The sequence below is a fragment of the Rhinolophus hipposideros genome, assembly GCF_964194185.1.
Source record: "Rhinolophus hipposideros genome assembly, chromosome: 8".
In the NCBI taxonomy this organism is placed as follows: Eukaryota; Metazoa; Chordata; class Mammalia; order Chiroptera; family Rhinolophidae; genus Rhinolophus; species Rhinolophus hipposideros.
In genome coordinates, this window is record NC_138054.1 from 51,435,427 (window position 1) to 51,456,812 (window position 21,386).

A 21,386-nucleotide genomic window follows, 5' to 3' on the forward strand; every position below is an offset into this window, starting at 1 on the left:
ACGATGTCAACAATGAAAAAGAATACATGCAATGGCAATAGCTAGGAAAGGTGCATCTCTTTAAATCCAAAGGAAATGTTTCTGTCTAAAACTTGGAATGGACGCTATTCACACCAGCACCAACGTAATGTGTTTCATTTTGATTTTACCTTGTGAGGAGCCACCAACCATGATGTACATCACCTGTTGGCATCCTCAATTTGCAATTAGCGCATTTATTGTAATTTACAAATTACTGACTTTTCTAAATATTGAAAAGACTAAGCACAAGATTTTAAAGAGTGTTCCCTGAAAGCACTTACAACAACCATACTTTTTTTTTTACACCATGCCTTTTCCTATCAGAATCTCCATTTATATATGCAAATAAATTTCTTAAAATTCTACTTTTGCTTATTCAATAGACAAAACCAAGTAAGAACAATAGGATGCAAAGGGGGTTAAAAACGGGCTACTTTTCCTGCTTAGAGGTCCTCTGAGAACTGCTGCCTTTTCATTTTTGCCACCCAGGACTGGCTAAAGCAATAGGCACTTCTTATAATTAAGTATACATTTTCAGAAACCCAAATATTTGAAACACAGATCACATTCTAAAATACTAATCTATCCCCTGCCAACAGCATGGAAATTATGATTGTGACATGCTTGCAAAGTTAATTTCTCCAGTTTCTTACGTAAGGAGTGATGGATAACAAAAGTTCTCTTTCTAAAACATGTACTAAGCAAAATAACAGAGAATAAGATTTCAGCTGACTTCTTTAAAACATAGTTCACATTTTAAACATGTTCACATTAAAAATGTTTTGGAAAACAATACAATATTAATTTTACAGGTAACATCTCTCTCATTTGTGAAAAAGTACGTAATTTTATTAACCCCAAAACAATCTATTGGTAGGATTCCACAACCTTCTTTCTTCCATCTGGTTCAAGTAACTGCCATGAAGGTGAGCTAGCAAGACCAGTATGTACATATAAAAAGTCAACAAGTCACACAAGACCTGAGCTTTCACATAACACAATGAGCCTTCTGTCTAAAACAAGACGAAAGGAACAAAGGTAAAAATGCATTATTTTATCCAATCCTCGATAGTTTTATCCTGAATGCTACTCAAAATGCTGTAACATGCACAGATAAAACGTGACTTGAAAACAGCCTTGAAACAATAAATAATTGTATGACAAATCAAAGCAGCTCACTAAATCAATTATCGATTTCTCAATGCGTTCATGCACTATACAGGTTGGTTAATTTTAAGGTTAACCTCTCGATCAATTACTTACAGAGTTGGTTTGCTTTTTCCGTTACCTATCTTAGACAACACTAAAAGTTCCTACATACAAAGCTACTACCTTAAGTTTACATATCAATGTAATTCTTTTTTGTTCATAAATGATCAGCAATTTGACAGCAATCTTACCTCCAACCTCTTTTTAATTAGCAAGGGGTCCAAGAGGCTGCAATAGGTTAAAAACACTCCCAAAAGAAAAGAAACTAAAAATATTGCCTCACTACCAAACTAAATGCTTTTTTAACTAGATCCCTCGCCAGTTAAAATATACTCTTTATTACAACAAGACTTTTGATGAGGCTTCTCTCACCTATCATCAAAAAATGTAATTTAAATAAATCATGTAACTGATAACCCAACACCTTTGATAACACAAGTTACCCAAAGAACTAAACTTAGGGAGAATTATCTCAAAACTATGCTTTTCCTTCTGAATGGAGGACACTGGGGCTTCTGGCTGTTCTGACTTTGGCCCATCTTTCAAATCACACTGTCTATAGGTACATGACCTACAACTTAGGATATTCAGGAATGGCCTGGCCTATACAAAGGTCATCAGGAAAGAAACACACACAAGAAAGTGGAATGATTTCTCACCATAGCACTTACCTGCTGCATGCACAAAGTATGCCAAATATAAATCGAGTTCCTTAACAGAAACCCCTATGTGATGGGGCTGGACACAGAGCCCTGGATTAGAGCACTGTGGGGACTTTACAAGGCGCTCACCATCAGTACTTTCGAGCGGAATACCTTTAAATAAAATCACCATAACCAGGTCCAACCTCCAGACTTTATCTGCCTGGCGGAGGCAGTCAATTCTTCGCATCTTGCCTTTCTGGTCTGGGTTGGAAAGAACACAACATGGAGGCTTTTTCCCTGTAACTGTAAGCACAAAATCCTCTCGGTACTCAGGTCGGATATCTTTCCGTAACTTGGCCAGAAGTCGAGATGCCCACTTCTGCTTGACCTCTGGTTTTTCACTTAGTAACTCATCCTTCACGGCTCTCTCTTCTTCCTTTGACATACGTTTTTCATGTTTTTTGAAGTATTTTCGTTTTCGGGCCTGCAGGTTGAACCATGTGTAAGCGAAGGCTCGGACGTGGGGCAGAAGTGCTTCGATGAAAGGATGAAATTCATCCTACGGAAATGAAGAAGAACAAAATATGACTAGATTGAAAACAAAAGGAAACAACTTTTATTCAGATGGTCACCTTAAAAAAAATACAGCCTTATTTCACTTGAAATTTGATTCTAGTATTACATTACCAAAATCATACACAGGATCCCTATGGAAAGTCTGAGGGGAAATAAACAAAACCACTACTATCATTTCTCACAATCTCAAAGAAGAAAATTTGTAAAAAATTTTTAATGTTTTGGTATGTTCACCAAAATGTCCCAGGTTCTATGGTCGAACCTCAGTTCCAAATCCTTTAGTTAGTAAGTGAAGTTCACTGAAATGCTGATAACAATATATAATCTTAACCCTATTTCAAGGAAGGCATATCTAATTTTGCTCCAGCCTTGACCTCACTACTTGTAGTACAGCCAGGGCTCAGCAGCCAGATTGGCAAATCCTAAACATTTAGATGCCAGTCAATGTTTATGGAAGTCTAGGAGCAAAAATCATCTCTGCGATCAATGAAAATACAGACTTTCCCTCTAAAAACATTGCATGTAGACTCTGATCTTTTTCTTAGTCATTTTGGTAACATCTTAATACCTTATTTAAGTATTACAATTGCACATACTTTTTTTTAGTCAAAAACTTAGAAAAATGTGGCAGGGACACCATATAAAAAAAGAAGAACTAAATCTGATATTTATCAGACTAAAATAAAAGATCTATGTCCAAAACATAATTGCTGATATTATGGGAATGAAACAAAAAGATAGGGGAAGGGGGACAAAGAAAAGAGTACATGCCAGATAGTAAACAGAATGCGTCATTGTGACAACAGTGTTGCAACTAAATGCATTTAATGTACTGATATGATTGAGAAATGCCTTCAGTAATGATCATCCCTAAAAAACAGAATTATTTAATTTTTGAAAATAATATTTCAGGCTTTTTCTCATAGGAAAACAGAACCTGTTATATTCAATGTTTACAAAACTCCACGAAAACCCTCACGGTTGCCTCTTAAAATTCAAGTAGTTTGAAAATAAAATTGAATTTAAAATATTTAAATTTTTCTTACTGTTTTATTGAATTTTTTTATTCTTTTACTTGACATTTTCTTAGTAAATATAAAAATAAAATTAAAGAAAAACTAAACAGTAATCTCCACAAAGCTATCTGAGTATATCTAACTTTTGATTAACCAACCCACACTAATCTTACATAACTTCTCTCCACTGTACAACCCCCCATAGATAAATTATTTACTTTCAAATAAATGACGATAAGAAATGCAAAGAGATATTTGATGACTTTTTTAAAAGGGTATAGGACAGACAAATATAAAATGCATTCTTTTTCAGTTTGTAATATCCATCTAAATATATACTTTGAGACAAAAGTAACTGCAGGGTCCAAAATATTATTACTAATAAAACAATTATTAAGTTTTTAAATGTTCAAATGTAAACTGAGTGGTTAAAACTGGTAAAATATTTTAACAATGAAGTCTGTTGAAATACTATAATTTATAATCAATCATCTAAACATTACATATGACTGGTGTTTTAAAAGTAAGTATATATTAATATAATACATAATAAATCATTTTGATAATTGACATTTATTTTTTCCTCTCTGAACAAATTTCAGGCTTTGTACTTCAAGTTTAGCTTTGAAAACTGCTCTTTTTCAATAAAAGAATCCAAAAGAGATGTCAGCTTTTATAACATGCGAGCATTCTTTAAGTGAAGAGGGAACAGAGAAAAATACAAGAATTATATTATTCTTTACCAAAAACCATTAGCATTTTAAAATTTCTGATGTTTGAGAATCTTTCTTATTGCCATATTGTAGAAGAGAGAAGGGGGGGAGCATTTTTCAAGTCACAGTTTATCTAATAAGGTACACGCCAAACCGCAAAGCATTTAAACATTACTAAATTCTGAGCTCATCCTTGAAATGCTCTAAAATACATAAATTTTGGGTTTGAAACAGTCCTTCACATTGACTGATTTTCTTATATACACAGGACATGCTAGGGACCAAGGCTGTATGGTATTATGCAAAGAACTCCTGGAGTCAACCTTAACTACAAAGTGAGCTTTCACCAAAAGGAAGATTTCATTTTAAAGTCTCAGCCTCATTTTATAATGCAAAGAATAACTTAGCTCCAAACAATTCATATTTATGTTAAAACATTCTTGTTAAAAAGCTTTATTAATGATAAACATTTTAAATAAACATTCTACTATGGCATTTAAGTGCTCAAAGATACTCCCAATATTCTTCTCAGAGAACTGCGAACTGCATTCATTCGTTTTCAAAAGGATTTTGTTTACCTGCCAACCAAATGCCCATATATCTCAGAAAAATCCTTAAAGGAAGCCAACTATGTCAACTAATCATTAAGAATAATCTGAGTCCCTAATTTTGCATCAAAAGTATTCACAACTTATTGCTCCTCAAAGGTGTCAAGAATGTGCCAATAAAAGTGCACAATATTTTCTATATATTTGCTTGCAAGCACAAGTAAAATGCTAGTTATCTTTCTCAGCTCACAATTAGAAGTATACCAGTACATTAAAACTAAAGAATATCACTAATTGGTAGGAAATGTCCAGGCACAGCATATAGCAGTTTAGGGAAAAAAACAACAGTATGTCTTCACAAACCTTGTTGTTGCACATATAGCCATAAACTATATAATATTTCAAATTACTCAAGAAAAAACAAAGAATATTTTACACATGTACTCGTGAGAAAGTTACAGGCCACCAATAAAAACAAACCTGAAAACCTGTTTCAAAAGCGTATGACTTTGAATCAGCACCTTAACCGGTGATCTGTTTGTAAGTAAGCCAAGTTTAATAACCACTGAATGCTGATATTTCTGGGACGACTCAAACGTTCACCTATAAATTTCCAGTGTGTTATCATTCTGTGGCCAGGTACACAATTTGGTTACAATATTCCTACATGGGTTAAAATAAGATGTCTGGAATTTTCCTGATTAAGTTTTTTAAAATTGCATACATGTATATGAAGTTTATTCTTTCACTTGGAGTACTTTTATCACTGTGCTTACTGGACTTTCTTTAATGACCAATAAAGTACCTAAGTTTTTCTTTTAAAAACTGGCTCTAAAGCTCCATAAATATTCCAGCAAGTTAAATAAATTGTAAATCAATTTTTAAAAGAAGAACTCATAAAATATATGGCCCTCATTCACTATTTAGTGTACATTTTCTTCACAAACTATTACACTAAGTAAGCGTTTCTCTTAGTGGTGTTTCCAGAAGAAGGCCTAGTGAATGTATCAATCGGACTGCCAAATATGTTTAAAAAAAAAACACTTTCTTAATATGATAATAACTCAAGAACCAAGAGAATCCGACTTTGTTAAATACCTATGTCCTGGGCCTTCATGGATACTCCTATATGCACCATCCCAAAATATAAATTTCCCTTTGAGAAGTCACTTGAGAAGATGCTACTGTATCCTACTATTGCAGTACACTGGTATTATCTACAAGGTCTATGTGTTGCAAACTTTTGCCAGCTAGAACTTCAGCTAGAATGTTAGAATCTCAGCATTTTCACTTAAGTCGTAACTCATTCAAATTACCTTAACACTTTGCAACTTATCCATATGCAATTGTGAACCTTGCCAGAAGTGGTTGGAAAAGTTTCATTCCATACTTCCACAAGTTACTAAAATAGGAACTTTGGAAGTTTGTTAGGGAAAAATAAAAACTTTTACAATAACTAAAAGCAACTGCTATCCATTATTAATGCTAGGCCTAAATCCCAAACAGACCGTTTCAACATAAAAGATGCATTTAAGAGTCTTCTGAAATCAAATAGCAGGTATTTTTACTGTTAGATAAAGCAATAAGAAGGGATGTCATGTGGGAAATAAATCCAGAATCTAGGGAGGAGAGAAAAAACTATAGATACTTTTTAGCCTTCCACAAAGTATTCCGGTTAAACCGTTATCTCCTGCTAAATGAAGGCAAGAAGTGGTAGCAGGTTTTTTAAGGGAGTGGTGAATAAACATTTTATATGAAGCATAAAACTTCATGTAGGTGATTAATGGTCAGATCGCAATGTACCAAAACAGTATGAAGGCTCACACTTTTTTTTTTCTTTTCTTTTTTTTTTTTTTTTGCGCAAAATCAGTTTGACTTCATGCCTTTTAGTCAAAGAAAATAAATAATATATTCAAAAGGGACCAGATTTGGAGCCGTGAAGTAGCAATATTTTGCCTGGGGGTGGTGCAGGCAAGAGAGGGATGAAAAGGGAGGGCACGGAAAGGAGGGGCGGTGGGGCGAGAGAGACCCACGCTCCGAGCTGAGTCGGAGGAAAAAGTTGCCCCCGTCCTGCGCGCGGAGCAGCCCAAGTCGCACAGCGGCGGCGGCGGCGAAGGGAGGCAGCGGCGGGGGGAGCTGCGTCGGGCCCGGGCCGCAGCTGGGGCTCGCGGCCCGAAGCCCAACTCCGCCCGACGCTCCCCGGCCCGCGGCCCGCGGCCTCCGCCGCTCGCCGCCCTGCGCAGCGTGGGCTCGTCCCGGCACCGAAACTTTCACTCGGGAAAGCGAGCGGGCGATGAGCGACGAGGACGCAGGCTCCACCCGGCCGGCGCGGGGAACGCGCGTCCACGCAACCCCGCTCTGCCGAGCCCAGGGGCCGGCTCGTCGCCGCCTGCCCGCGTCCGAGGGGCGCTGTCCCGGCCGGGGCCGGCAATGCCGGCCCGCGTCCCTCCCGCGACCGGACCCCAAAGGCTGACAAACAATAAACAGAAGTAAGAGTTTGGGGAGCTTGCTGCGGCGCGGGCTCCTGGAGCGGGCCGTGGGCGCGGGGACCCGAGTTCTCCCGCACCCGGGGGTTCCAGCTGCCCCAAGCGTGCGGGATCTGCGGTGGGCACCGTCGGCGGCCCCCTCCCCCGGCGCCGCGGAACTACGGGAGCCGGCCTCCGGGCTGCAGAAACGCTGAGTCCAGATTGCAGCGTGTCATAGGCTGCCACCCGCCGAAACACGTGCGGGGCGTCCGAAAACAGCGCCGTTCCGCAGTCCATCGCCCCGATATTAATTAACGCATTAATAAGAGGGCGCCATTAGCCATGTGCCCACACAAATGGCCGTGCAAGAGGAATGCACCCGCATGGAAACAAAGTTACTTTCTTAAAGCTGTATTTCTCTCCTCTACACACGATCACACGCGCGCACACACACAGAAACACGCGCAGACACAGGCACACACCAAGACACATGCCCCGGGCCCAGCAGGCGCGACGGTCCCCGGCACCCCCTGCCCAGCCCCGGGTCGACCCCCGCCGCCCTGGCCCCCCCCACCCCCTCGGCATCCAAACAGCTGCTTACCTGGGTGAGACAGAGCGGAGAATACATAACTGCCAGGCGGTGGGGTGTGCGTGTGCGTCTGGGTGTGCGGTTTGGAGGTGTGCGTGAGTGCGGGTGAGAAAGGAGAAAGAGGGAGAGAGGAGGAGAGAGAGAAAGAAGGGGGGAGAAAAAAAATCAAGCCTGCTTCTTGCGTTCACATTTCCAACTCGGCTCAACTGCAGCCAGCCAGCGCTATTGCCGCTCCATGAGCTGAACTTTAACCCCGCCTAGAGTTTCCCTACACTCCACTATACATGTCTACTGTACGCGGGCGTTAAAGGCATAGCGCACCCTTTCCCGCTCCCGCGCCCGCCCGGCCGGGTGCCCGCGAGCTGCCCGCGCACCCGCCTCCGCCTCCGCTCTGCACCGCACCGCACAGCCGCCGCCCGCTCGCGCCGCCGCCGGGGGCGGAGGGGGGGCGTGGGGGAGGGGGCGGCTGCGGCGCCGCGCGGCCAGCCGGGTCCGAGCCTCCGCGGCCGCTCGCGCTCGCCTGCTCGCTCTCTCTCCCGCTCCCTGGCTCGCTGGCTCTCTCGTCCCTCTGCACCCCCCCCTCCTGTCCCCCCCGTCCCCGCTCAGCGCATTACTGGGTAACGCAGTGAGGAGCAGTTACAGTCTGTACTCCCGGGCAGCTATAGGCTGCCACAGGATGTGCTTAAGCAAACAAAACTACTTTTCCTCATCCCCATCCCCCAATCACCGCCGCAGACCTTCGCGGACCTCAGGGGAGGACTTGGGCAACTTTGCCAGGTGGCCCCGCACCCCCGAGTTCGCGGTGTGGGCACTGGGATAACCCGAGACAAGGCCCGGGGGCCAATTTGCATGTATGCAAATTTTTTTAATCGGACCTCGTAGGTAACTTTCCCTCTGAAATGCGGTACGGCTCAAAAGCATTGTAATCTCTTCAACCAAGCTTTCAGTGGGAATAGGTCGTCGGCAGAGGTAATTATGCACAAAATCCTGCAAACTTCGTGTAGCTGCAGTCCGATGGTATTCAGGAGCGGGGGTGGTGGGGAAATTTTTCACACAGAAGATTCACCGGATTTGGGGGGTGGGGGTTGTCTGGAGAAAGGGAGGCGGAGATTAACGAGCGTTCTCCCTCCCAGGACTGTGAAACTAGTGGGTTTGAACACAGACGCCATAGAAAAAGTTCTATCACGTTCAGAAACAACAGTCGTTTAGCTGTGACATCTTTTTCTTTTTAGAAGAAAAAAAAAATGTGAAAGGGATGTCCCCTTAGGGAAGGGAGATATTCTGGTCCCCAAAGCGTGCCCAGAACTGGACACAGGCTATTATTACCGTCCCTGTGCCTGGGACACCTCTAGAAGGGTGCCTTTTAAGAATCCCCTCTTTTTCCTCCCCCAGGTAATAGTTCTTAAAATGGAAAAGAGCTTCCTGCAATTATTTTAGGTTTGCTAAAGTATTGTTTTGGCAGAAAAGGGGGGTGGCTTTTAGGGTTTGGCAAGTTGCCAATAAGCCTGCTTTTCCAGTTTTTTTTTTAACTTCATATTTTCTCTCTATGCTCTCCTCCCTGCTGGAAAAGAATTAAAAAAAGTATACATCCTTCATCCAAACCCCCATCCCATCTTTTCCTCCTCATCTCCCTCACTCTAGTTTGCAGGCTGCTGCATTTGCGAATCCTCAAAATTCCAAAAGAAAAGACACAGACTGGGGAATCTGCACCTTTGTAGGTGTTACATAGCTTAGACAGCCTTTGAAAAGAGGAAATTACTGTAAGAATGCCCACTCTGCAGGTGAGGGTCAGGTGAGGTGTTAAGGCCACTCTCATTCAGACTCCCACTTCTCCTTTTCCAAGGTAAGGGGCAACAAAAATACCTCTACTGGGGAAAGCAAAATAAAATCTTCTGAAATATTACGCGTCTGCCTAAAGTTATTTTATGCTTGTTCTCCAGCTAGTTTATTACTAAAATAATTCCTGAATGCTCGAGAGACCACTTTCATACACCCTGGTCCTAAATATCCTTGGACATCTCTCAGATTATTTATTAAGGGGTGAGGAGAAATAATGACTTAAACCTTTAATGAGAGAGCCCCAATTTTCCAAATTAAACAACGGTTTTTCCTTGCTTCCTCTTGGATTTCAGTAGGAGGGGGAATGTCCTAAAAACTAAGCCGAGTTACAGAGACAACATTCCTGGCCACGAAAACCTTTGCTGGGATCTATAACTTCAACGCGCTCCAAGTTTCCTCGATAGAAGTTTCTGGCTGACGGTCCCAACATGTAACTGAGGCACAGGGAGAAGTTATTGTTCAAGTGTGTACTCTTGGGAAGCTGTCTTCAAGAGCAGTTTAAAATCTTTCTTTTGGTGTAATAAACGATAGACTTTACATCTGCCTCTTTCCAAAACAGCAAAGATTCTTACTTTTAATTGAATCTCAAGAAAAAGGAAAAGATTTAAAAAAAAAAAAAAAGACTGGCACGTCGCCCTGGTTGAAAAAAAATGGGGAAAAGTAATTTAATGCTGATATTTCTACTTTAAAACTTCTTTTGTTGCAGCAGTAGATGTGCCCGCGATTTCCAGCTTTCTGCGGTTAGCAATATTATCTTAAGTAACTTTTGGCGCCTTTCGTAAGACTTTTGGATATGGGACGATTGTTTGCGCCCTCTAGGCAAGGGCTGGATCCAAGTTCAGCACCAAAGCCCTTCACATCCGCTCCTGCTTTCTCTCCTATCTCCGCCAGCTCCCGCTCCCTCCCCGGCGGGGAGGAGGTGGGGGAAGAGGCGGGGGAAACACTACAAAGCACAGTTCCAACTACAGCCTTTGGAAACAGGACTGAGAAAAATACAGTAGAAGAGTTACAGTTACAGAAAGGCTTCTGGTAACTTTCTCTCCAACAGGCATAAATTTAAACACACAAAGAAACAGATGTTCCTCAAAAGGCAGTCTGGGGGTAAAAAACATTTCCAACTCTCTCCCCTCTTCCTAAGTTGCAAAAGTAAATCCTTGTCCAGAGTTCACAAAGATACTAAAGAGAGAGAGAGAGATTGAGAGAGAGAGAGAGAGAGAGAGAGAATGAGAATGAGAATGGAGGGAGGGAGAGAGGGAAGGAGGGAGGGAGGAAAGAAAGAAAAGATAGAGAGAACAGTGCAGGAAACACAGGTGAAGTACAAAAACTAGTTTACTGCAATCATATAAATGACCCATTGTTAGGAAGGATAAACCCCTTATTGGAAATAACCGCTCCAATCATTTATTTTGCAAGTGCTGGGAGGCTGCCTTGAAATGGGATTGTCTCTGCGCAAAGGAGGCTCCTGTCATGCTCTCAGCTATCCATATTCTTCCTGGCACAGAGCCCAGCCTTGCATTTACTGTGTTTTATTTGCAGAAATGTTACCTTGCCAGTTTTAGTGAAATCCTCTTAGATATATAAATTACGTCAATAAGGTTTCACTTATATGTACATCTCAAATACCCCTCATTTTAGAGGTTACTTAATAGGAAGTTCTTATTAATATGATTTAGATTTTAATGCCCAAAGCAGTAAAGATAAAATTGGGGTTCATAAGTGACAACACCATTAACTGTGGTTCTTACCAAGACTACCTATATCACTAGCATTTTCCAACATTCTTCTCTCGTTTTTTTGACCTGCTGGTCACTTGTGTGCAGATTTTTCTTATATGCTTATATTTCTAAATTGAATCATATTGCTAAACTGAGCATCCAAGTGGATTCTTACATCAAATTTCCAAACCAGATTTGATTAGAAAGCCTAAAGCCTTGGGAAATAGTTCGATGGGAATTTAATACAAAGATGGGAAAGAGCCCCGTATTATTTTCCATTCACTTCCCAACAGAATTAGGTGTCTACACTGCTTAGAGGGAAGGAAGAGATGGATATATTTTAGTCAAAGGCTGCCAGTTACTGTCTCCAAGACAAGCTACTGCAGTTGGTTTCCACTGGATTGGTGTCAAAGACTTGTCCTAGAGGCCAAACTCCAGCTAAGAGTTAGCCAGTCAGCACTACCTTCCACACATAACCTCCACAGGGGTTGTTGTGGTAACAAGAAGAAATGTGAACTTGGCCAGTCTTAATACCCTATTTGCTACCGAACATATATTTAAACAGCAGAATTCAAAAAAAGTCTAGGAAAAAACACTCTTTCTCCCCCTCTTCCTTTTAAATGTAAAACACAGCTGTCGGTCCACCTGTGAAACACTCTCTCTTCCTTAAAACTGTAGTTTACTGTTCAAGAAGGGAGGCTTGCCTATTCCTCCAAAGTTCCCGAAAAGCCAGTTTCTAAGATAATCAGAGAGAGACATTTTGTAACGCTGAGTATGCAATATATTACTTCCCAAAGCTTACTACAGTCCAATAGTTCAGGGAAGTTTTTAAGTCACACATTTTTAGAAGTTGCACCTCACCTTCTACAACACTCAACTTCTCTGAATTTAAAAATAACAATGCTAAGTTAAATATTTCTCTAGCAGAATTTTTCTACCTCTTTCCAAAAGGGCAGTGAAGAAGGCATAAGATTCATGCAAAAATCCCCCAGTTTTGTTTTTGTTATTTTAAACTCAAAAACTCTTTCCTATTGTGTTTGCTAAATCCGGAAGAGCTTGTAGCTTTGACAGCTTGAACCACACTATCCCCTTCAGAGCCGCAGAGAACTTCAGATCTTCTCTGCCCCGCCCCCTCTGGCTATTGCGAACCACTGTACACCCAAGCTTCCTCATGATTGGATAAAGCTTTTGTCAATCTCCCATGTTGTCCCATTGATTAGACGATCGAATCGTCAATTATTCTCCGGGTCCAGACATTTCTTTTCGGGCTAGGTTGACTGCTGAGGCCAGACGTCTTTTTACAGAACAGAGCACGTAGAGGATTCCACCCCCCCACCCCCCTTTCTGGAACCGAGCAAGCGCTAGGACGAAAAAAATCTGTCAAGCTCAGCAATTTTTTTTCAAATCTCGGGGAAAAAAAAGGAAATCCAGTCTCTGATGCACACAGCAAAAAGAAAAAACCATCCACAAAGCTACATCTTTAAAACAAAACCATTACAATAGACATTTACCCAGCAATCACTTAAATGCATATGCAACCTAGAGAAATTTTAAAATCTTAGCCATTAAACAAAATCATTCTAGCATTATTGTTGTTTATAAAACGCATATCACATAAACGCAAAATAGAAAGTTTAAGATGTACCACGTACCATTGCAATGTAAAAAGAGTACGTGAGAAACTTTAAAATGTTCAGACGAATTGCTTCATTTGTTGTCCCCTTTTTTTTGCATTAAAAACAAATCTAAATAAACTTGGAACCGTTGAAAACCCGGAAGAGGTTTTTTTTAAAAGCTGTTGGCCAATTGCAGGCTTCTTGGAGAATTTTTTTTTTTTTTTAACTCCAAATCAGAAGGCTTTTGCAATTGCAATGCGCGCTCTCTGCCTCTCACTGTCTCTTTCTCCTCTTTTGAAAGCGGTCCAACCCGGGCTGGCTGGTTCTCAGATTCTTTTCTGGTTTTGCCGTGTGTGCTTTGGATTGTACGAGACTTTGAAGAAGTTGCAATGGATTCGCACTCCCTCTCTTCTCTCCCTATCCCCTTGTTTATTTCCGCAATCGCTGCAATTTGCATAGTAACCACGCACGAGACGCCGGCGGCAGCCCGCGGAGCGGGCCTGGAGGGGGCAGGGAAAAGGCCTTGCCCCCTTCTCCCCTCCTCCCGTCTCTCTCCCCGCCAGTCTCCTCCTCCCCCACGGCGCGTGGCCAATAGGCGTCCCGGCTTTTAGCGCAAGCTCCGGTCGGGACACTGTTCCGAAGAAAAGCCCCAGTGTTACTAGGCCTGGGTCGCAGGATCGTGTTTTTGCCGCATAAGTTCCTCTGTTTAGGGACCTCGCAGCCGGTGCTAGGGAGCTGGGAGAATACAGTACCTTTGCCTGGGGTTGTGCAGGTTTTGCACGTTTTAATCAATTCTGTACACCTGCTTTCTCGGTTTCTTTTTCCATAGCCTCTCGTGAGTTATTAGGCTGGTTCATGATGGTTAGCGAGAGATTTAACCTTTATTTGCACTGGTGTAGACCAAGAGTTAAAGATCCTCTTTGGTGCATTAAATCAAGAGAGTGCAAAATGTCACAGAGAACTTACAGTGAAATAAAGCTTCTACTCCAGGTTCATGGAGGAAAAGACATTGGCTCTGTTCTCTGCAGAGGACTGAACATAAAATTGTTAGGTGGGCTCCCTCAAGAATAAAGCTGTTCCTTTAAAGCAGAAGATGCAGTGAAATTCTAATTTAATTGCCAAACATCTAATTTGTTGACATCCTTACAAAACCTGGGTTCCACAAAGTTGAAATAATGCATCCCTTCATTTCCCAGCCCCAACAGAAGGGCTCTAAGATTTAAAAGGTGGTTTTTAAGATAGTTATTGGAACATTAGGTCCTTCATCTCACTGAATCTTATTTCATTAACCCAGGTGCTATAAGACAACGTGATCTGGAGATTTCAATCTTAACCTCTTATGTGTTTATTTTAAACAACAAACTAGCTATTGGTGCGGGGGTGGGGTCACAATTCTAAAGGGAGGGAGTGTCCCTTTAAATGGAAAGCATCACAACCAGGCTATTGCGTTGTGTGTTTTTTTTTAAAGTGTTTGCTTTGCATCAGTTAAGTAGCTTAGGAGTTTTTGCTGAATAACTGAGTTACAGGAAAATATGTGCTTAGCTCACTTGATAAAAATTATCCAATAAGAAGTCAAGAGGAATAGGAAGCAACCTGGCAGTAGTCTGATTTGCTCTACCGTCCTTGGTGAAGTTACCTAATTAATTAATAACAGGACCTTGCACAGTTAAATTAGAGGTTAGAGAAACCTCCTATTTTATTTTGAACCACAATTTTGGCTTTAGGCTTGCACTTTAAAACTAGCTAACTGATGAAGCATTACTGGGAAGTACGGTCCTGTGGCTGCCCTTGGTGTTAGACAAGCTTTGCTGGACTGCCCATTATAGATTCTGGTATTGTCTTGTTCTAGAAAGTCTGTGGCATTTAATCCTGGCTTCACTGAACATCCATTTCCACTTGGCATACTACTTTCACCCTAGAAACACACTTGGTGGAATGTGGTAGCTTAAGCAAAGAGAAAAACAAAAATTTTTTAAGTAACCAAAAAAGTTCTGGCCCTAGTTCAGCTGGAGATAGGCTGTGTGACCTTGAGATGATGACATAACACCTGTAAAAGAGGAGAGCAACTTATTGTGAGAATGGAGGACTGTTTGTCAAGAGCTAAGAGCCTTTGAAATACACAAGAGGTATCAACTTGCATTGCATTGCTCTGTAGATGCCATGGTCTGAATAATCCCCAATGCTAAGCAAGCCAGGCCTTGTCAGTAGGTGGTAACAGTGATTTTTGTCTGCATTGTCTGTAGTTCATTTACTCAGTTTAAAGTGGTAGGTTAGCACCATTTCCAAATTGACCTTTTATATTTCCATCTAGTCAATAGCTTTGGAGTCCAATATAGGTATTAATGTTGGGCCTACTATGTAACTCCAAGCAAATTATTTAACTTCTGTAACCTTTTGACTCCTCATCTGGAAAACGAGAGATAGTTAGATAACATATGTAAATTATCTAGTACATTATGTGTGTTCAGTATACAGTAGCAATAATAATATTACTGTTTAATACCATGTTCCAGTCACATTGAATGTACTAAGAGCTGGGGATACAGAAAATATGACATTATCCCTGACTCCAAGAAGCTTTCAGTCCAATGGGAGAGACAAGACACAAAGGTAAATAATAATGTAATATGGTAAGTACTATAGCCAACTTAGGTATACATAAAGGGCCATAGGTATACAGATGATAGAATGACTTATTTTGCCTGGTTGTACAGATAGATTCATAGAAGGCTGAAAAAGAGCAAATGACATTTGTGTTGGGCCAGAAGTATGCATTTGTCAGGTGCACAAGGGAGGGGCAAAGCATCCCTGCTCAGGAAAGCACAGTGATGTAATTGTATGCAGTGGGCCAGAGAATGGGGACATATTCAGTTGTGACTAGTTGCTCTAGCTAGTATTAGCTTGTATTACAGTAACTAGAGATGAAGTTGAAAAGGCAGGCTGAGACAAGATGGTGGAGAACCTTGTGAGCTGTTTAGACTTACACTTGCGGGATTGGGGAGACATCACACATATAAGAAAGATATACAAAGTAAGATTTGCAAATTAGAAAGATAACTCAAGCAAATGGAAGCAAAGAGACCAGTTAGAAAGAGGTGAGAGAAGATGGAGTCTTGAAGAGCACAGCAGGAATAAATGAGCAACAGAAAGGGAGGGAAAAATAGAGGACAGGAAAGATGTGAGGAAGCAAGGGAGACCCACCATGGACATTAGTTTTCAGGGGCTTTGATCAACAGGAATGATTTAGGAGGGCAGTTTGTCTAGGCTTTCCTTAAAGTCCAAATACCCACAAGATGCCTCATGAGGCCTGCTAGTGAAAGAGGCTCTCCTTACCTTACAAATTGCCACTTCGATATTCTTAAGCCTACTAATATTAAATAATTTAACAATAATACCAGTAGCAACAGCAATAACTCACATGGATTGAGTCTTTACTCTATATGGGTTCTCCCTACCCTGTGAATTTGCATTCCAGTAACTTCAGCCCCACTGTGCCACTGAAAATCAGGTACACATCAAATAGGGTGACTTAGGGTTGCTAACCCTATTGAGAGACTCATGTTTCCACGTAGGCTAGATTTATGCGTTGAAAATTGTAGGCTCTTCCAGGAATTCTGCTTTGTTGACCCAAATAAAAAGTTAATCCTCATGCAGGGCCTTGATTGATATGGAGACTAAAATATCAGAGTCTTACAGAGTTAGAATAATTCAAAATCACAATATATTTCTAATAATAATTTTTAATTTTAATTTGTGAACTACGCTGAATGTTGAACAAAGAGATCCTAAATGACTTCATGGAGCAGAGATGCTTCTCTAGCCTTGATCTTATTTAAGCTTTGTGTTTTGAAGTCTCTGGTATAACAACTTAGCATTTATTTACTGTAACTAATAATCAAGATTATAAAACAGTCTCATGGAATCTTTGGATAGTTTTCTCTCTAAAATCCTGAATTTTCCCCAACTTGATTTGCCTTGGTAAATCCTAGGCCATCCAAAGTACTGTTTTGGCAAAGTAATCAACACTGGCATTTAGAGGACCAGCATGGCAATACAAGGTGTGACAAGTAAGTTCACAAACTTGTTGCAATGATGTTGCTAACCTTTTTTTGATATCAGAGGGATTATTCATTATGCATTTGTACCAACTGGGCAAACAGTTAACCAAGTTTATTATTTGGAAGTGCTGAAAAGGCTGCATGAAAAAGTTAGATGACCTGAACTTTTCGCCAACAATTCATGGCTCTTGAATCACAATTCACCAGCTCACACAGCATTGTCTGGGAGGGAGTTTTTAGCCAGTAAACAAATAACTGTAATGGAATACCTTCCCTACTCACCTGATCTGGCCCCCAATGACTTCTTTCTTACCCAAAGATAAAGGAAATATTGAAAGGAAGACATTTTGATGACATTCAGGACATCAAGCGTAATACGACCACAGCTCTGATAGCCATTCCAGAAAAAGAGTTCCAAAATTACTTTGAAGGGTGGGCTAGGCTCTGGCATCGGTGCATAGATTCCCAAGGGGAGTACTTCGAAGGTGGACATAGTGATATTCAGTAATGAGGTATGTAGCACTTTTTCTCGGATAAGTTCACAAACTTAATTGACTGACCTCAAATAAAGGATATACTAGAAGAAAATTTAAATCTAGGAATTGATGATGTTCCCAAATAATCAAGTTGTGGCTGACTGTTGTCCCCCCAAATGTGTTTTCCATCTATTCTTAGATACATATGAGTAGATGAACAGTATAGTGCCTCTATTTTCCAGCCTTCCTTGCAGATTGTCATGATACATGATTAAGTTATCAGTACAATGCAAGAAGAATTGTTGCACCCAATTCCATATCACTTGCTTAAAAAATTTTTTGTAAACGTGTGGCCTTTCCAAAGGCTGTAATGAAGCCATGTTAGAGACCCAACTTCAATTACAAAGATCAGGATAATACCCCAGGAGACAAGAGGAGAAAGATGGGAGGAACCTGGGTCCCTAAATGACTTCATGGAGCAGAGATGCTTCTCTAGCCTTGATCTTATTTAAGCTTTGTGTTTTGAAGTCTCTGGTATAACAACTTAGCATTTACTGTAACTAATAATCAAGATTATAAAACAGTCTCATGGAATCTTTGGATAGTTTTCTCTCTAAAATCCTGAATTTCCCCCAACTTGGTAAAGAATACAGTTGATTTTATTATCAGGCTCCTTTTCCAACCTCTCCTCAATTTCTGCTATGCCTTCATCCCAGCCACATTAAATAAGTCACTTTTCTCTTTTCATGATTTTCAGGACACACCATATGTGTTCATCCTTCTCTTCCCTTGTTTGTGTGAATTATTCTGCCCAAAAGTCCCTAAAGATTTCCCCCTGTTCCACTCATCCTCCCCCCCAAAAAAAATACCAGTTTAATGCTACTTTCCAACTCCCTTAAGCAGAATTGGTCAATCCCTCCTGCATGCTCTCTAATCTTAGACTTATCTCTAGGACAGCTGTCTTCACATTGTCTATCAGTTACTTATTTGTGTGTTTGCCTACTAGACTGTGAACTCTTTGAAAGTGCAATGACTTCCTTCATTCTTGTAGCCCTACAAACAAAATTCTATAGTAGATCCTCAATAAATGTTTGGTAAATTAATGGGAATGGATATATGAACAAATGGTTACCTTTTCCAGTCTTGTACTCTGAGGAAATGAGGAAATACAGGGTCAAGAGTGTGGCTGATGCAAGGCGTGGCATTATCAGTAGGGGGAAATTTTAAGTACCAACAGTAGGACATTGAGTTTGCTTTACACAGGGCTTCCACAAGCGTTATCACCTTAACCTTTCTTCTGGATTAGTAGGTCAGGCATTGTCACTGTCACACACAAATGAGGAAATTAAGGCTCTGAAAATTGAACTGTCCAAAGCTCTAGCTATGATGTCTGGCTTAGGAAAGAGTTCAGGCTTTAAATTTTTTAAGTACCATTTTCATGGTTAGCTGGCTCTAATCATAACCAAAGGTAAACACACGGACCGATCCTTTTTTAAAAAACTGCTTTATTGAGGTGTAATTGATATATGAAGAACTGCACCTATTTAATGTATACAATTTAATGAGTTTGGCATGTACAAATACTCATGGTGCTATCACCACAATCAAAGTAATAGACATGTCCAACACCTCCCAGAGTTTCCTTGTGACCCATCCCCCTTGGCTTTTTTCTGTGGTAAGAACAATTAAAATGAGATGTGCCTTTTCAACAAATCTTGAAGGGCACAATTCTGTATGTTAAGTATAGGCACTACATTGTACAGCAGATCTCTAGAACTTATTCATCCAGCATCGCTGAAACTTTACACTATTGAATAACAACTCCTCATTTCCCTCACTCCCAGACCCATCCTTCTTATGTTGGACACACCACAATAAACTGCAGAAGTTTCTGAAGACCAAAGATGATGTCACACAAATAAGCTGGTAGGATGACTAGAAAGAGGAAATCTGCATCTTGACTACAGCACAAGTAGCAGAGTATGAGTTTACAATGCACAGAACGAGAGCTGAAAGGGAACTCAGAAGTCTTCAACTACCATGCTTTACAGATGATAAAACTGAAGCTAGCAAAATGAAGTAGCCAGCTCACGGCCACACAGCTGGTTAAGAATTAACAGTTCCAATGCCAGTTTCATTACATCATGCAAAGAATATTTTGCAGGAATGGGAAAGGAGTGAATAACTATCTGCGGTATCAAAGTGGAAAAGAGGCTTGAGAGCGTGAAGAAATACTGTGAGTGAATCTGATCCAAGAAAGAAAACAGTCAATTGCCTAAACCTAAGAAATGGCTATAAAATCTAGGCTGGTACCTGAAAGATTTACCCAAAAGTGTTCAGCCAGTGAAAGGATAATTTTCAGGGAAAATAAATGAGGGGTGGGCATTAGAGCAATAGTCTAGAACTGTAACTTGGCGTTAACAGCTGTAAGCTTATCTGGTTCTCTGTTCTCTGCTCTTTATGGCCTAGAGCAGTTCAATATCTCCCTCTCTCTTCCTTCTCTGTGAAATGTAAATATCATCAGTCCTGCTTACTTCTTGAGGTTTTGTGAAGATTCAATGAAATCATGAACGTGAAACTGTTTAAAAATTTAGGTTTCTATTCTATGAAGGCCTATACCACCAACCATTACTTATAATACAGTACAGAATAAAGAATATGGATATTTAGTCATTTTTATCCTGCCTTTATTCAAAAAGGTTTTAGAATGGAGATGTGTATGTGTATTATCTCTATCTATCTATCTATCTATCTATCTATCTATCTATCTATCTATCTATCTATCTATCTAATCTGCCAAGAGGAGACACTATTAAGATAGAAATAAGGTAGAATCAAGGCCAAAATTAGTATCCAAAATGCATGCAATAATATCCTAGGTACTTTTCTAGGGTTGACTTATAATTTTGAATGTGTTTCCTAGCAATCAATTTTAAAAAGAAAAGGTAAAAAATTATGAAATATACAATAGTCATATGATTATAAAATTCAAATTCAAGAAGAGTTGTTCAAAAGCAACACAGACATTATGAGGTCTCAAAAAATTAATAAGTAACCTCCCACCACCACCATCAACACTACTGCCTTACATCCACACACACCAGGGTTGTCCTGAGGAGGCCAATCTCCACCCATGTACTCAATCCCTGGAGGAGATTCCAGCCACCATAAAGACAGAGGGAATGGGAAGGATGGCACCTTATAAAATAACTACTTTAGGAAATCCTCAACTATAGCTTGAGTGCCCTGGGCTAGTGACACTGAAGTCCCCAATACTGCTGAATTGGAATGTACCTAGCTTGACGTCAGTGTATATAATTATAGAATACCAGCAACAAAGAGAGAACCAGTTGAGGTTGACACCTCCAGCCCTGGGGTTTTTTATACTCACTCTAAGATCACATCTCATCCCTCAAAAAATAGTATGGTGAGGAAGGAAATGGCAACTGGAAAACCCATTTGGCATGGACAGTTGGAGTTCAGACGCTCTTTTCCAGTCCCTATCCTTTAGTTCTTCACCCTCTATTTACCATTCTCTTTCATAAGGTGACTCAAAATGAGGTCAACAAAGGGAATTCCAGCAAGGAAGTTGTAGAGTTGGGGTTGTTGTTGTGTTGGATACATAAGCTGTGACAAGTAGGTGGCTTGTCTCAAAGTCCTGTGAATCGACTAAGAATCAGGATTATGAGTCAACCAAAAATGTTACAGGACAAAAAAGTGCCTGTATAGGTCAGAGCAGGCAGATAGGGCAAAATCTGATACAGTACTAGAAGATCCTTTAAGGAAATGGCAATTTTTTACTGTGGTAAAATATACATAACATTTATCATTTTAACCTTTTGTAATTGTACAGGTAAGTGGCATTACATGTATTCACATTGTTGTGCAACCATAATCACAA

General features: G+C 40.5%; 1 protein-coding gene across 13 annotated transcripts in view; it reads right to left on the reverse strand.

The window, feature by feature from the left end:
• Window positions 1-21,386, reverse strand: part of NFIA (nuclear factor I A) — a gene marked incomplete at its 3' end in the record, with an annotated part of 555,825 nt that overhangs the window by 346,313 nt on the left and 188,126 nt on the right. For 5 of the 13 annotated variants that reach the window (XM_081056516.1, XM_081056518.1, XM_081056511.1 and 2 more), the window contains exons 1-2: window positions 7,794-8,217; window positions 1,902-2,433 (exon numbers count right to left, since the gene is read on the reverse strand). In XM_081056516.1, the coding sequence (XP_080912642.1) occupies window positions 1,902-2,433; window positions 7,794-7,820 (559 nt within the window). In that variant the 5' untranslated portion in view covers window positions 7,821-8,217. Of the gene's footprint in view, window positions 1-1,901; window positions 2,434-7,793; window positions 8,342-12,987; window positions 13,383-21,386 lie in introns of those variants that run through there. The other 8 variants (XM_081056515.1, XM_081056507.1, XM_081056513.1 and 5 more) reach the window with 5 other exon arrangements.